General features: G+C 44.6%; 1 protein-coding gene across 2 annotated transcripts in view; it reads left to right on the top strand.

The window, feature by feature from the left end:
- The window catches only part of ARRDC1 (arrestin domain containing 1), a 566,873-nt gene extending 552,492 nt beyond the window's left edge, over positions 1–14,381 (top strand). For both annotated transcript variants that reach the window (XM_078642021.1, XM_078642020.1), the window contains exon 8: positions 12,331–14,381. In XM_078642021.1, coding sequence (XP_078498147.1) covers positions 12,331–12,395 — 65 coding nt within the window. In that variant the 3' untranslated portion in view covers positions 12,396–14,381. The remainder of the gene's footprint in view (positions 1–12,330) is intronic.
- The last annotated feature ends 882 nt before the right edge of the window (positions 14,382–15,263 follow it).

Below are 15,263 nucleotides of genomic sequence, written 5' to 3'. Positions count from 1 at the left end.
TCAAAAGATTGAGCGGGCAACCTAATTTCTTTTTCTCTCCCGCATGATGTGGTGGATGTCATCTTGTCGGCCAGGCATGACTCCACTAAGTCCATCTATTCTTATAGATGGTCTAAATTTGTTGCTTGGTGCGGGGAGAAGTCCATTGACCCTTTAAGGGCTTGTTTGTCCGATATACTACAATTTGCTCTTTCATTGGCCCAGCAGGGTTTTGCTGTGGCAACTATCAAAGGTTATTTGTCGGCCTTGTTGGCTTTCCTTTGTTTGCCAGACCAGCCCTCTTTGTTTAAGTCTCCTGTTTTACGTTTCATTAAGGGCCTTACCAATAAATTCCCTCCTACACCTTTTATTGTGCCTCAATGGGACTTGAACCTTGTTCTTACGTCCTTGATGGGTTCTCCTTTTGAGCCTTTACACAATGTCCCTTGAGACTTTTGTCTTTCAAGACTATTTTTCTGGTGGCAATTTCCTCAGCAAGGAGGGTAAGTGAGCTTCAGGCTCTTAGTTCTAAGCCCCCATTTTTATCCATTCATGCTGAAAGAATGGTTCTCAGGACCAGGGCTGCTTTTCTGCCTAAGGTGGAAACTCCTTTCCATCTGGGGCAGTCCGTTACCCTCCCTACCTTTTATCCTCCCCCTCGCCCTTCCAAGGAGGAGGAGAGACTACACTGCTTGGACCCTAGGAGGGCGGTGAACTTTTACCTGGACAGGACACAAGAGTTCAGGTTGGATGACCAGCCGTTTGTTGGTTTTGCTGGCTGCAAGAAGGGGAAGGCGGTGCACAAGCGCACGCTCTCGAGGTGGATTATCTTCTGAATTAAGATTTGCTACGCCCTGGCGGGTAAGGACTCTCCAGAGGGTATAAGAGCTCACTCTACTAGAGCAAAGTCATCAACTTCTGCATTGTCTAGGGGTGTTCCTGTTGAGGATATTTGTAGAGCTGCGACTTGGGCCTCCCTCTACACTTTCGCGAAGCATTACTGCTTGGATACCGAAGTCAGGAGGGAGGGCCACTTTGCCCGCGCTGTCCTCCAGGATTTTCTAGTATAGGAGAGTGGACACCCTCCTCCGGGAGTGGGGACTGCTGTGGGACTCTATTCACAAGGTGAGGAATCCACTGGCAGATGTATCTATCAGAAGAACAAGTTACTTACCTTCGGTAATGCTTTTTCTGGTAGATACAATATCTTTCTGTGGATTCCTCACTGACCCACCCGCCTCCCCGTTGTCCACTCTTCTATACTTGTGTTGTTGTATTGTATTTGATTTTATTGTCAAAGGAAATGTTTCTAATGTTTAAATTTCCGGCATTGGTTTCACACTGTGTGTGTTATATTGGCATTTGTGTACTGTGTAAACTGTGTATATTTCTGTTGTCATCGGTCCGTCCGTGTGCCTCGAAGGCACGGAAAAAAGGGCGGAACTGATGTCATCACGCCAGCGTGGGCCTAATATGGTGTCGGTGACGTCAGCGGAGTCGCGCACGATGCCGTGCCTCGGTGACGTCGTTCCACGTCGGCGCGAAACTACAAAAAGAATTTCCGAATGCTGCTGAATTAGGGGGATATTCACAAGGTGAGGAATCCACAGGCAGATATTGTATCTACCAGAAAAAGCGTTACCGAAGGTAAGTAACTTGTTCGTTTGTACCCATCCCATAACGCGTCAGACTGCAAAATATGTCGCACCTTTGCAAGTAAGACTCTGAGACCGTGAAGGAGGTCTTCTCATTTGGCTGCAAAAGATGAAAACCAGGTCTGATCCTGTCAGATTCTGAGAGCGAGCAGTCTACTTGTTTAATTAATTTACCTCAAAAGGGAGAGGGATTCTTCACATTTAAATAAGGAGCCTTACATTAAATGCGCCAAGCAGTCCTCTCATGAATCCTTAAAAGCGCGCAAAAAAGGTTCTCCTAAAAAAGGAGTGCCGAACAAGACTGTATCTGAGCCGAGAATGCGCCACCTCCAGAGCTCAAATTGACTTTCAAAAGACCTTCTTCTGACAGGTCGTCGACGAGCTCACTGTCGTTGCAGAAAAGTTGGTCAGCATGGTTAACGCCAAAAGGCTGCACCTCTGGGACGTTAACTACTTTCTCTACTGTTCTCTCATTGTCAACCACATCTCTATCGTCGTCAATTGAGGCTCCAATTTCGTTGACGATTCCTGTCATCTTTATGTAAGGTGGTTGTCCCATCATTGACGAAGCACTCGTCTTTAAAAATGAAGCTTGTGTCGACGGAGCAACTACCTCCGACGAAGTCGTCGGCATCAGAGAAACCAGGGTTGACAAAGACTCCGTTGACGATGGCGCCCCCGCCGACAAAGGTGCAGTCACTACCGTCGTTGAAAACAAAGGTAGTGGAAGTGAAGATATCGTTGTCGATTCCACCGTCGACGAAAGCCCGCTTGTCGATGAGGATTCCTTCGCCGCTAAAATCACTGTCAACAACCAAATCGGCATGTAGATGAGTTTTTTTGCAGATGACTACTGCTACACATCTGGGACGAGGGATTACACCACAACATTCTTCCCCCTCGAAGATCACGCCTCTTTTATCCACTCATCTCCTGGAAGAGGGAGATTCTGAAGAGGAAGTCATGTTTGGAGACGCGTATAGTCAGTCAGACTTGCACGTTAAGTGTCAGCTGTAAGTTGATGAGGATGAGCAACAATATTATGGTCCGGCCTATTATGCCCAACCTGAACCAGGCCATCAGCTGTATCTTGGTGACAATGCCATCTGCTTTACTCTCAGATCTGCAATTTATGCTAGAAGATACCGGACGGTGCTTCCTACCTTCAGTGACGATTACTAAATCTCCACCGGTGGGGTCACTGGTACAAGTGACTACTCCTACCATGCTTTCATTTCCAAACACTCCACAGTCTATTCCTCTCCATGAACAGATCTCTTCAGATGAACAGAGAGGAAGGCGACACACCCATTGAATGGGACAACTATATGATGTCTTTACCTGCCTCACCAACACCTCCTCCAGTAGATTACCAGGATATTGGGGGATTTCACATTCTGCAAGAGCGTGCAGCGAAACGATTTGCTCTTCCAATGCCTTCTAAACAATCTGTTTCTTCTACTATTTTAAGGAACCATTTCATAAATATGTCGGGGCTATACCCATAATTGATTATATCCAAGAAGAAGGTATTAAGATTATGAAAACCCCGGCCTCTATACAAACAGTACTTGCATGTCTTGACAAAAAATACAAGACCACAGTGTGTTTCAAAGGATACCTTAAACTGGAATCTTTGGTCATGCAAGCTGCTCAGCGCTACTCAAACTCCTGTTGCACCACTTTCTGCACCTCCTGGTAAGGACAGCAGATGTTTGGATTCCATCGGCAAATGGTTTTCGGCAATGTCAGCCCTTACAGGAAAACATTGAATTCTCCGGCGATCTGAAGGCGCCATGATCGCCATATGTGGTCAGATATTGCGCCCTCCATTGACCAACTGCTGGAGGATGCCAGTGATGAAGCAAGAAAGATCTTGCATGGAGGAGAGAGAGCATTCAATGAGATCATAGATTCAGCCACGGATGTCGCTATCACAGGATTCAGGCTGTTAGAAGGGGCAGCATTTCTAAGAAGAAAGGGATGGCTCAAAGCCACCTCATTCCGTCCAGAAGTTCAACATAAAATCCTAGATATCCCGTAGGACGGAGAAGCCCTTTATGGAGGTCATGTGGAGAAGGCCCTCAAAACGATCAAAGTGGACACGGATATCGCCAAGTCTTTGGGGACACTGCAGCTACAAAAAACACATTTTTGAGGATCCAGAGGAAGAGGACAGCCTTCCTATAGATTGGGGTATCAGCAGTACTGATGCCCTTCCTATTCCTCAAATACTCAGTTTTACTGGCCCCAATTGCAGCAGAGACAGCCACCTCAGACATCCTATGTCAGATTAAATAGGGGGGAAACACCACAGGCTGGCATAGATGCTAACCAGCAACAATTAAATTATACAGACTCTAGCACCATCTCCTCCTCTACATTCTCCTCATTCTTTCAGCCCCAACCTCTCTACCTTGGAGGCAACCTTTCCAACTACAACCACCAATGACTAACCATTGCCACAGATCAGTGGGTTCTACGCCTGGTACAATTCGGACACACTAGAGTGTATCCAAAAACCACTGATGACACACACACACACACACACACACACAGACACACACACAGACACACACACAGACACACACACAGACACACACACAGACACACACACAGACACACACACAGACACACAGACACACACACAGACACAGACACAGACACAGACACACACACACACACACACACAGACACAGACACACACAGACCGACACACACACACACAGACACACACACACAGACACACACACACAGACCGACACACACAGACCGACACACACAGACCGACACACACACACAGACCGACACACACACACAGACCGACACACACACACAGACCGACACACACACAGACCGACACACACACAGACCGACACACAGACTCCTGGCTCAAGCTTCAACTCTCCATAGCGGGACGCGTTGCCCTGATAAAAATGATAGTCCTCCCCAAATTCCTATATTTATTTCAGAACATACCAATCCCCCTAACTAACAAATTTTTCAGTACTCTGCGATCCTTATTGATCAAACTAGTTTGGGGTAACAAAACGCCTAGGGTACGGTGGCAAGTGATGACTCTTCCTTATGACCGGGGTGGCTATGGGGTACCTGATTTGCATCTATATTTGACTGCACAAGCCAGCTTCGCACACGGCTGGTACCATCCCGATGCCAGAATTACCTACCTCCGCCCCGAATCTGACTTTATTCTCCCCGACGTACTCTCCTCGGTGCTACCGTCTGGCATCCCCCGCGATTCCCAGGATATTCAATCAGTTTACACCACAAGTTGGGCATGGCTTAAGCTAAGTAGAATCACCCACACGAATATCCTATATTCCTCTTCCCTTCCCTTACCAAATGCTCGCTTGCTACCTATAACCGGCGAGAAACTGGGCCAAAGGACCTGTGCCAAATTTAACTTCCAGACGATAGGGGATCTTTTTCCGGCTGGCCATATCTTTTATATAGAGGATATGTCCCTGTTTTCGGAGGCTATATTCATGGACAAGTTTATACTGGCTAGACTGCGCACGGCATTACGAGATAGGTTCCCAGACTACCCGCTGGAACCACATTCATTTCCCCCCTTTCATTGGTGATAGACAGCAATAAGGGGCTACACCTTGTATCGCAGCTTTATAAAGCCTGCTCTGCTGTGATGCCAGTAGATGACACAAGGGTCCGCTCTGCCTGGGAGACCGACCTGGGCAATTCAATCACTGATGAGCAGTGGTTGGCATGCTGTAGAGTCACTTGTACGGTATCGTTAAATAGTAAGCATAGATTGCTACACTTTAAATTCCTGCGTAGACTTTATGCTACACCCGCCTGAACACACAGGATAGACCCATCCAGACCACACTCCTGTCAGCGCTGCCAAACCCCGCATGCGGACTTTGCGCATCTGGCCTGGAGCTGCCCACGGATTCATGATTTCTGGGTAGAAATCAACAAACTCCTCAGTATAATCCACATTCGAATTGAAGCCACTACCAGGGATAGCATTACTGGGGTATGTGGTACAAATCCCTTTGAAGGTTCGTAGATTTGTTGCGATCTCCTTACTCCTAGCTAAAAGGGGAGTTGCAATATTCTGGGGTAGTAAGAGCGCACCGACGAAAAAGGGATGGTTACAAAGCATAGCGACCTGTACAACGAAAAGTGAAATGTATGCCAGTACTATCACGTCCTCTTCTAGACCCTAAGATATCTGGGGGCCTTTTCGAACTTTCCTGGCCTTACAACAGAAAACCCATCCTACACAGCAAAGCCAGGGCAAGGAACCAACGGGTGTGGGCTGAAGGAGAGATTATACTTATGACATGATTGTATACATCCTGTGAAATATGATACGAAACGCTGCAGTTACAACTGCACTTCGGAGGGCTTCAGGAGAGTTGATTGTATTTCCCATGGACTGTGTATGGCCCTGGATGAATGCTGGGTTTTATGGAATGTATTTACCGATTGTGTCACTGATGCGCAGTAACATTATATATGGATGACTGTACTGAGCTGCATTGTCAAGGATGTACTTGATACATAATGAGATTGAACTCTGTGCTCTGCTTTATACCTACAAAACTACTAAATAAAGTTAATAAAAAAGATATATATATCAGGAAATGGAAAAGTAGCCATGGGTTTTCTTGAAGGGAACCTTCATTGAAGTCATAATCAACCGCTTCCCTGGTGAAAAGTTCAGAAACATTGTGTTTTTCTATACAGATTCCTGAGGCTCAATAGAAAAAATGAACTGAGGGTAACTGCCACTCACAAGGTATAAAAGGATGTTGGTGATGTGGGCTCCTTTAGAAGAGCAATCAATTAATTTTTCTACATGTTGCTGCCCATTTAGCAACACTAACTTGGTTTTCTTTCCGTTTTTTCTTTCACAAAAGGCATATTTTAGATATTACAGATGCCTCAAGTGACGTTTTAAATTAAAACAGTTTTTTTCTGATTGATACTTCTGATCAGATTCCTCATTTGGTGAATTTTACAGACACCAGACTAGATTCTGAAACCCATGCAGTAGTTTGTATGCAATGGTTGGTGGTACCATATCTTCCATCCCAACTCCAGACATGATTTGGCAGTCTAGGGTTCTCACCCTTACAAACAGACATTGGTTTCTCTTTTACTTCGCCCATTAGTGTAGATCTGGTGCGTCCCTCAAACCTTTTCACTAAAGGTCATTGTTCAAATACCTTTTTTTGGCAGTGTGCAGAGATATCACTCAGTAAAATAGCAGGTTTTAAACTATGATGTTTTGTGGCAAATAGATGTCAGTGATGGACCTGCCCGATGTCCGTCTTTGCTACCAAGCATGACTTTAGACACTGCAAAAAATGCTCCCTAATGCTTCCAGAAGCCATTAAGAAATGAGGATCCAAAACTGCAGCTGACCACAGGAAAACTAGGTTAGCCCAAGTTGCCATGTCGTTGCTGTTCATATTGCTCAGATGCATCTAAAACAAAGTCAAGAGAAAGGTCTAAGCAGGTGCAGTCCAAGCAAAGCTCCTCGCCTACTCTATGCTCGTGCTTTTGGAAGTGGTGACCTAGTTGGGGCTCAAAAGTCCGGAGTCCGGCTTAGATGTCCGACTCGTATCAATTCTGGTATGGGGCTGATGCACTCAGAAAAATTACCTTTTTCATCATCAACTCCGCAGCAAATACCACCCATAAGAGGTTATGCTTCAACTCTTTAAAATGGTTCGGTATTGCTCTGGTGTGCCTCCATTTGGGTGTTTGCTGATTGTCTGACATGGACTGATCCTGGGCCAACTCAGCTTGCAAACACTTCACCAGAGACCAAATTGAATTTGTTATTAGGTTCCCCCAATTGAGAAGAGTGCTTATTTTGTAGTCCTAGTTTGCAGAAGTACTGTATTGGCAACTCCTTATAATTGAGGCTAAAGTCCACCACCTGACTGAAAATGTGCAGCTCATGCCTTCGACTTTGTAGCCCTTCCTGCCCTTTATTAAAGCCCTAACGGACTTCCCTCTCCTCCCCCCTCCCCATGATGGCCTGGCCTAGGCCTTCCTTGACCCTGGCAGTGAGTAGCTCTATGGCAGTGTCACAGACTTGCACCAGGTGATCCTGATGCAGAATCCATCTCCAGCGTCTTATACTACAGGCTTCCAAGTGCAGTCAGTCTGACTTTTCCTACTGCTCCACTATAAATTGGAAAATAATAGATTCGCTTGCCAGAAGATCTTTGTCAGCCAGCCTGGCACGTTCATCCTTGTCTCCTGCGTCCCTGCACTCATGCCCTTTGGGACATGGTGAGTGAGGTTTTATCCACCTTGCCTGAATATACATGTAATCAATTTGCCTACACCGTACAGGATATGCAGCAAAATATATTTTACGATCTGCTCTGGACACAACAGATTGTGTTGCCAAGGCTACGGCCCTAGTGTTTTATCAGGTGCCATAAGTGGATGGGTGTCTCTGGCTTTTCCAGGGATGTCCACGCCCTCCTCATGGACTTGCCCTTCTTTGGGCTAGATTGTTTGGCAAAAAGGCCATTTCAAGTACGCTTTGACAGCACAGCCAAGACTCATTCTTTGAGTAGGCGTCCCCGTCTACCAATTCCATCAGTAACATTGGAAGATTAAGAGGTACATGAAGGGCCTCGCCTATCGTCCGAGGCAGTGGTCCAGCCTTTTCGTGACTCCAGTTATTGGGGCGGTGGTAGATAGACAAGGTCACCAACAGCAGTAGCAGTCCTCTGTGCCAAGCCTTTTTATTTTTAACTCCATCAGCAATTGGGACCCGTTTGGGTTTCAGATCCAGTGTTTTCTACCTTACTGGTGCTCTTAAGTCAGAACAAGGAGTCCTTCAAATTGCATACAGGCATTACCTTTGGCAAGGTTATGCCCCTCCCTTCATCTGCTTCTCAACATCACATTCCTGCGTTTTTTGTTATGCCATCAACCGACTCTTTCCATAGAAGTAATATTACTTGCCAGTGGGGGGGGTGGGGTGATAGGACTCTTACCTGAGAAGGAGAGGGGCCAAAGTCATTTTTCAAGGTACTTTCTGCTCCCCAGGAAGAAATTTTGGGGTGCATAGTATTGAATTTGTTACTCAACAGGTAGTTCAAAATTATTAAACTTCCTTGGACCCTAAGGACTAGATGATGTACCTTGGCCTGCAGGACTCATGTTTTAATGTGCTGGTCCTGCAAGATTATAGGACATAGCATCCCTGTTGTGGGTTGAACCACTTACAATTTACCATCCGACTGATAACCACCCTGCAGGTTTTTACAAACATCATGTTGTTGATCACAGCCCATCTTCACCGGTCAGGGATCCACGGACTCCCATACCTCGACGGCTGGCTGTTAAAGACTGGTTCACTTCAGCTAGACAGACCACCATTAGGTGTGTAATCCAACAACAAGCTCAAGTTCCGTCTTCTACCACCTCAGTGGCTTTCCTCCATTGGTGCCATTCTGGATATGGTCGCCTTAGAGGCTTTTTCTCTACTGCAGAGACTCTGGGACATATAGGCTAAGATCCAGATGTTTAAAATGAGAGCTACTGTCCCATCCTTGACCGTTCGGAGACTGCTTGGTTTTCTAGCATCTTAGATTCATCTAGTGCCTCATGCTGGTTTCCCTTGACCCATTCATTATTTCGCTCAATTTAGTCCTAACTCTTGCTTGACCTTTTCAGCTTCTGTGTATTTGTACCTTGAGACTCCTAACTCTGAAGGTTGTTTCTCATTGCAGTGCTTCGCACATCATGTCAGTGAACTCCAGGCATAGTCATACCAATATCTAGGCTCTGCGTTCTTCCCTGACAAGCTAATACATAGAACTTGTGTATCCTTTTTCCTAAAATTGGAGTCACCCTTCCATGTGGGACAATCCATCATGCTTCAGCACTCTCTGCCACATTCCTTTAAGGATGAGGAGAGGAAACACTGGTTAGATCAGCAGTGTGCCTGTTTGTATATTCCAAAGAAAGGAAACTCACTTCAAAAACAAAACCTGTTGCAATGGCTAGACCTTGGCATCAAGCTGTTATGCCTTGCAAAAAGGCCCCTCATTACACAAGTTTGAAAATTGCAACTTACATCCCTGGCTCACGGTGTCTCTGTTTTGGACAGCTTTCAGGCAGTCACATGGACATATGTCCACTCTTTCACCAGGCACTACTATATCGATTCTCTGGTCTGCAAGGGTAATCATTTTACCCCCTTGGTCCTACAGGACTTACTGATGTTAAGTACACTCCTTACACCCACTTCCTTATTTTGGTGTTGATTCAAAAGGTGTGACGTCTGTGCATAAAAGAAGCCAACAGAATAATAAGTTTCTCATCTTTGGAAATGCTATCTCTGGTGGATATTCTTAATACACATTCATCTCTGCCCACCCTTCTGCCTTTTATGTAGAATGAACATTTGGTTGTAAATAAAGGGCCAAGTTAGATTTGCGCTCTGTTCTCAATCTGCTGGTCCTGCTCTGTATTTGAGGGCGCCGAAAAGACCAGTGAATAAGCAGACATTCTGGTGGTGCCAATATGCAGATCTGTGTCGTTATGTCAGGAAGTGGGACAGAGCACGCCTGATTCAGATTTCCATCCTCCTAGTGTGAAGGAGCCATTGCAAGGATTTCGGTATACATTCTGGCATCTGGGGAAATTCACAACAGGCAGAATTTACAGTTAGAGTATTCTCCACAAAGAGTGTTACTGAAGGTAAATAACTTGTTACAACAAATTAATTCAATTTGGCAGATGTAGCCTGCAGATATGCAATTCTGGTTGCCTCCATCAAAATTGTTGCCATATGAATTGCTTGACCTTGTTTTGCTGCACATGCACACAGTATTCAGGCCTAACTTGTACTGACTGTACCTATCTCTGATACCTCAGCACACTGGTTGGTACTGCACCCAACGACTGTTCCTGATTTAGGGTTTGGTGGATGGGTATTCTGTCACAAATATAACTGATATCCAGTCTTCCTTATTACAATGCCATAGGATATAATGCACTTGTAATAAGGTGGACAGGATATCTTTTGTGATGAGGTACCCGTACTCCAAGCTCTAAATCGGACCCTATATAGAGCACCTCTCCGGTCCTTCACCAAGACATGTCCCGCAAAGGATCACAATAAATAGAATAGTCTTCCAAGTCCCTCCCTCCCTCCCACGGGTGAAGGTACTCCTCTTCCTAAAATGTGCTTCAGTTCCCTACGTATGGGTATGAACTGCTACATCACATTATCATATCTCTTGCAACTGCTTGTTAGAGACATTTGCACTGCTCTCTCTGTACGTTAGCTTGTGGAACATGTATTCCCCTTTGGAAAATACATATTGGTAAACGCTATGTGAAGGGCAAAGTTTAGGGTGCAGAGTGGAGCATTGACACAGAGCGAGACCTTTAACCCACAATAGAGGTTCAATCTAGGCCTCAGCAGCAAATACATTCACCCCAGTACTTGGAGAACCTGTACTCCATGTGCATCAGCAGTGGAAGGTTCCCTTGCACAGCAAACACAAGGAAATGATGGACGGAGAGCTGAAACTTTTCAGACACTCACACCCAGTCACAGACCTGGGTTGAATCCATCATTGTTTTTTAGCTCAATTTGCCACCTCAGTTTAGACCTAGCTATATGCAAATCAGTCTTGACCCTGTGCCTCATGGGAACAGTCCAGTACCGACCTGCCAAGCCAGGTCTTTTCTGAGCAGGAAACAAGCATCATGTGACCGGATTCTGGGTAACACCCTTAATCAGCCAGGCTAGCTTGAATCCAGTGGCAAAGTGAGCAAGGGACCCACATCTGGGCACACCCTGCCAACTTAAGGCGAACAAAGCAAACACACATGACACAGATGTAGCGCTGGCAGTAGCAGCAATGCATTCTTCACTTGCACCAAGTACAGGTACAGTGCACTAAGCATCAAGAATGTTTCCTCACTGATCCAGAAGCAGAGCAAGCTTTCTTTGTACATTTGTTTTTACCAAATAGAACTCAACAACGAATGAGGGAATATTTTTTTACCACAGTCATTAACTGTGGAGATGTGCTGTTACCTTGCAGCAGGACATTCTAGAACATCTATCTACTCTATTGGAAAACTAAAAGAACTGGTATTGTCCTTTTAATAAATTCCATGCTAGTTATTTTCTGAGAACACTGTTGGCTGTCCTTGCCAACACTGATAGAAAAAGCCTCCCGGATTGCAATTTAATTCTTGCAATGAGGCATACCTTGTTAAAAAATAAGTTCAAATAGTAAATAGGAATTTGGAGCAGCAGGAAGCATAAGCTGGCCACATAATTAGTTTCATTCGCTTATGGTTAACGTAATTGGGAAAATTATGCTGAAATGCTATTGAGGCTATTTTCTAAGTGTATGTGTCCAAATACCGACGTGTGCTATGTTGCATGTTAATTTCTGGATTAATGGTTAAATATACTAAATCTTCGTCTTAAAATGGATTTCATATCAATGCTGTTACCGTGGATCGGAGTTGTATAGGCCCTTGGCCTAGCACTAGAATGTTTTGCGCAAAGAATCTGCAAGTGAGATGTCCACATTTAATAAAACCTTGTTAAAATAAATAGGTTTAAAAAATAAGAAAATGTCCCAGGAGGAGTTCCATAATGCATCTCACCCGCTGAATTTTTAATTTTCTTCCATTCCTTCTGCAGAGGCTCCTCCATCCTATGAACAGAGCTGCAGCAGCGCCAACTCTAGCATTACCAATGGAGACTAGTCTGCTGAATCTGTGTGGTGGTTAATAAAAGGAAGCTCTGCAAGGTCAAGACAGAAAACATCTGATGCCAAAGCCACCGGATTACCCTCTGAATGCTTCTTTTGTAGAGAATGACTGTAGACATTCAGTGCTCTAAAGGAAAAGGGCGTAGCTGAGAGGTCCAGCATCATCCCAGCGGCTGCACTCCTGCTGCCAGCTTGGATAGTAAAAGTGGGGCTGGCTAAGACTTTCTTGCACAATTGGTCTATGCTGTACGTTAACATTATATTTACTGCTTAAGATATTAAGCACACATAATGCCTTATAGAAGAAAAACAATGTGCTACTGAATCACTGTGTGGTATCCTCTTGACCGACTGGCCAGTCCAAACTTTGTTTGGTTACATTTAATTTTTAATTCCATGTCCTTTGTATGTTTTTAAGTATTTAATAACTGAAATAGAATAATCATTTGTATCATTCTTCTCGTGCCAGTAATGGACACTAGGGAAAGATTCTGCACTACGGCGGTCTATTCCAGACTATGTTGTGTATAACATGAGCTTTTTATTGGAGACGTTTTAGTATCACACGCAAATGTACTACTAAAAATGTAGTATGGATCTAGTTTCTGCTGTTCCTGACTGACAATGGAAGATAATGATGGAAGCATTACAAACACATGCCACATTGCCTTGGGTGATTCTAAATCTGCTAAAAACCCTGCTCTGTTATGTTCCTGTGTAGGAGGAAAGCTTAGTCCAGTCAAGTGCATGATGTTTCACCCTCTCAGCGTCTGAACTCCAGTTTATACTGTTCCAGAGGAAGGTGCCCCATGTCGTTTAATTGTTTACCAATGTGTAGTCGTAAATAAAAGGGCATTGAAAGAGGGCCAGGCTGAAATGTCCGAAGTCCAGCTCCATTCCTTGAAGGGTCTGTTTTTTTTGTTTTTTTTTACCTACCATCCGCCCCAAATCCATAAATGTTCTTGGACTTCTAATCCCATATGACAGGTGCCCAAAGACTGCTAAATGAAGAGGTCTATCTTCTGCACTTTACAGAAAGCATTGAACCAAAATCAGCAAAGCTTTTACTGGCTTTCGTCTCACTTACAGAAATGCAACTGATCCTAGAAATGCCTCATTTTTGTCACCCACGTCTATTTTTGTATCTTAATAACTATGTCTCACATCCTTGAAACCTATCCCGTTCTTGTACTGCTAAATATGCGACCCCACTTTTTTTTGGTTTTCAACAAAATCTCAGAATATTACTGCAGTGGTGGTAATAACTCCTATGAGCTACGCAAGTGTCTGTTTTAATGATCCTGTTGTAAACTTCACCTATACCAACATGCTAGAGCAGTAGCCTCAGATGATTGATCTTTGCATATGCTTTTTTTTACATTAACTGCGGTGCATTAATAGTCCTCCCACAGTTTGAGGAGGTGGACTATATTTGTTGTACATTTCACCCTTTGCCCTCAAAGCAGTAAATCAGATGCTAGTGCTCATTTCACAGTTGCTCGTTGTATCTGGGGTCTTCAGAAGCAAATAAAGTGAGGGTGTGTGTGTGCCTTTTACGGATCGTGTATGTTAGACATCAGACTGTGTGAGGAATGTACGTATACTTCTTTGTTCTTTTTGCTGAGAGAATTGAAGCTACATATAGTCGATATCTTCAACCAATGTTGTTGGCCTTAAACAATATACTGTATCCTCTCATCTAGTAACAGTGGTCTCTTACCTGTTGATAGGTAGGATGCACATGATTGCATGGATCGTGGCTCGAGAAGGCATACCTGATGTTGGCACACCGGTTCCTGGACTTTGAAATTACTCAGATAATTGCAGTGGTGGAGACACTGCAACACCATTTTCAGCTACATTCTCGTTTACTGATTTATAATATTTAATATTGAAACGTTTTTTAGATGTGTATAAAAGAATCTGCTGTAATCTTTAAAACTTACATTTGATTTTTATTTAATAAATTATTTACACAGTATATGCCCGAGTGTGTTAAGTCAGGCCTATTTATTTGTGTGCATATTTTCTCTTTCGGTTTCTCCTGGATCAAGTACAAGATCAGTTGGTGTTTTAAACTAACTAAATCAACAGTGGTGGGTGAACGGGGTAACAATATTTATGTTTCTGATGGATACATCTGCCAGTGGATTCCTCACCTTGTGAATATCCCCCTGCGTCAGCAACATTCGGAAATTCTTTTGTAGCTCTACGCCAACGTGGACGACTTCACAGAAGCACGGCATATCTCGCACGGCTCCGCTGATGTCACCGACTCCATATTAGGCCCACGTCGGCGTGATGACATCAGTTCCCTTTTTTCCGCGTCGTCGACGCCAACGGTTTTCGAGGGATCCTCTGTAGCTTTGATAGTAACTTTGTTACTGTTTGTTGGTTTTCGTGTTTCTTGTATCGCTTTCTCCTGTCGATATGTCATCGAAGAAGACCGGATTCGAGCCGTGTTGGGAATGCGGGAAAATGATGTCGATCACGGACCCGCATGAAGATTGCGTTTGGTGCCTGAGCTCAGACCATGATGTCCAAGGGTGTCCATTCTGTAAGACGATGAATCCCAAGGCCCTTCATGAGAGAGAGGCGAAGCTCCTGGTTGCCAAGATGAAAGGTAAAAAGGACAAGAAGAGTTCGAGGTCGCGATCGAGGCGGTCGAGGTCTCGTTCGATGTCACCCTCGAGGTCGTCATCGGAGCATGCTTCCAGGTTGATAAAGAAGAAACACAAGAAGAGGAAGCATGGATCTCAACATCATTCGGAGAAAGATTCGGATTTGAGACCGAAGTCGCCAAGTAGAAGGCATCGGAAGGATGATATATCTCCTTCTCCTAAGGATCTGGATCCGGAGGGTG

The sequence above is a fragment of the Lissotriton helveticus genome, chromosome 5_1 (assembly GCF_964261635.1).
Source record: "Lissotriton helveticus chromosome 5_1, aLisHel1.1, whole genome shotgun sequence".
Taxonomy (NCBI): Eukaryota; Metazoa; Chordata; class Amphibia; order Caudata; family Salamandridae; genus Lissotriton; species Lissotriton helveticus.
Note: the sequence above shows the minus strand (reverse complement) of the source record. Positions and strands in the feature narration are given on the sequence as shown.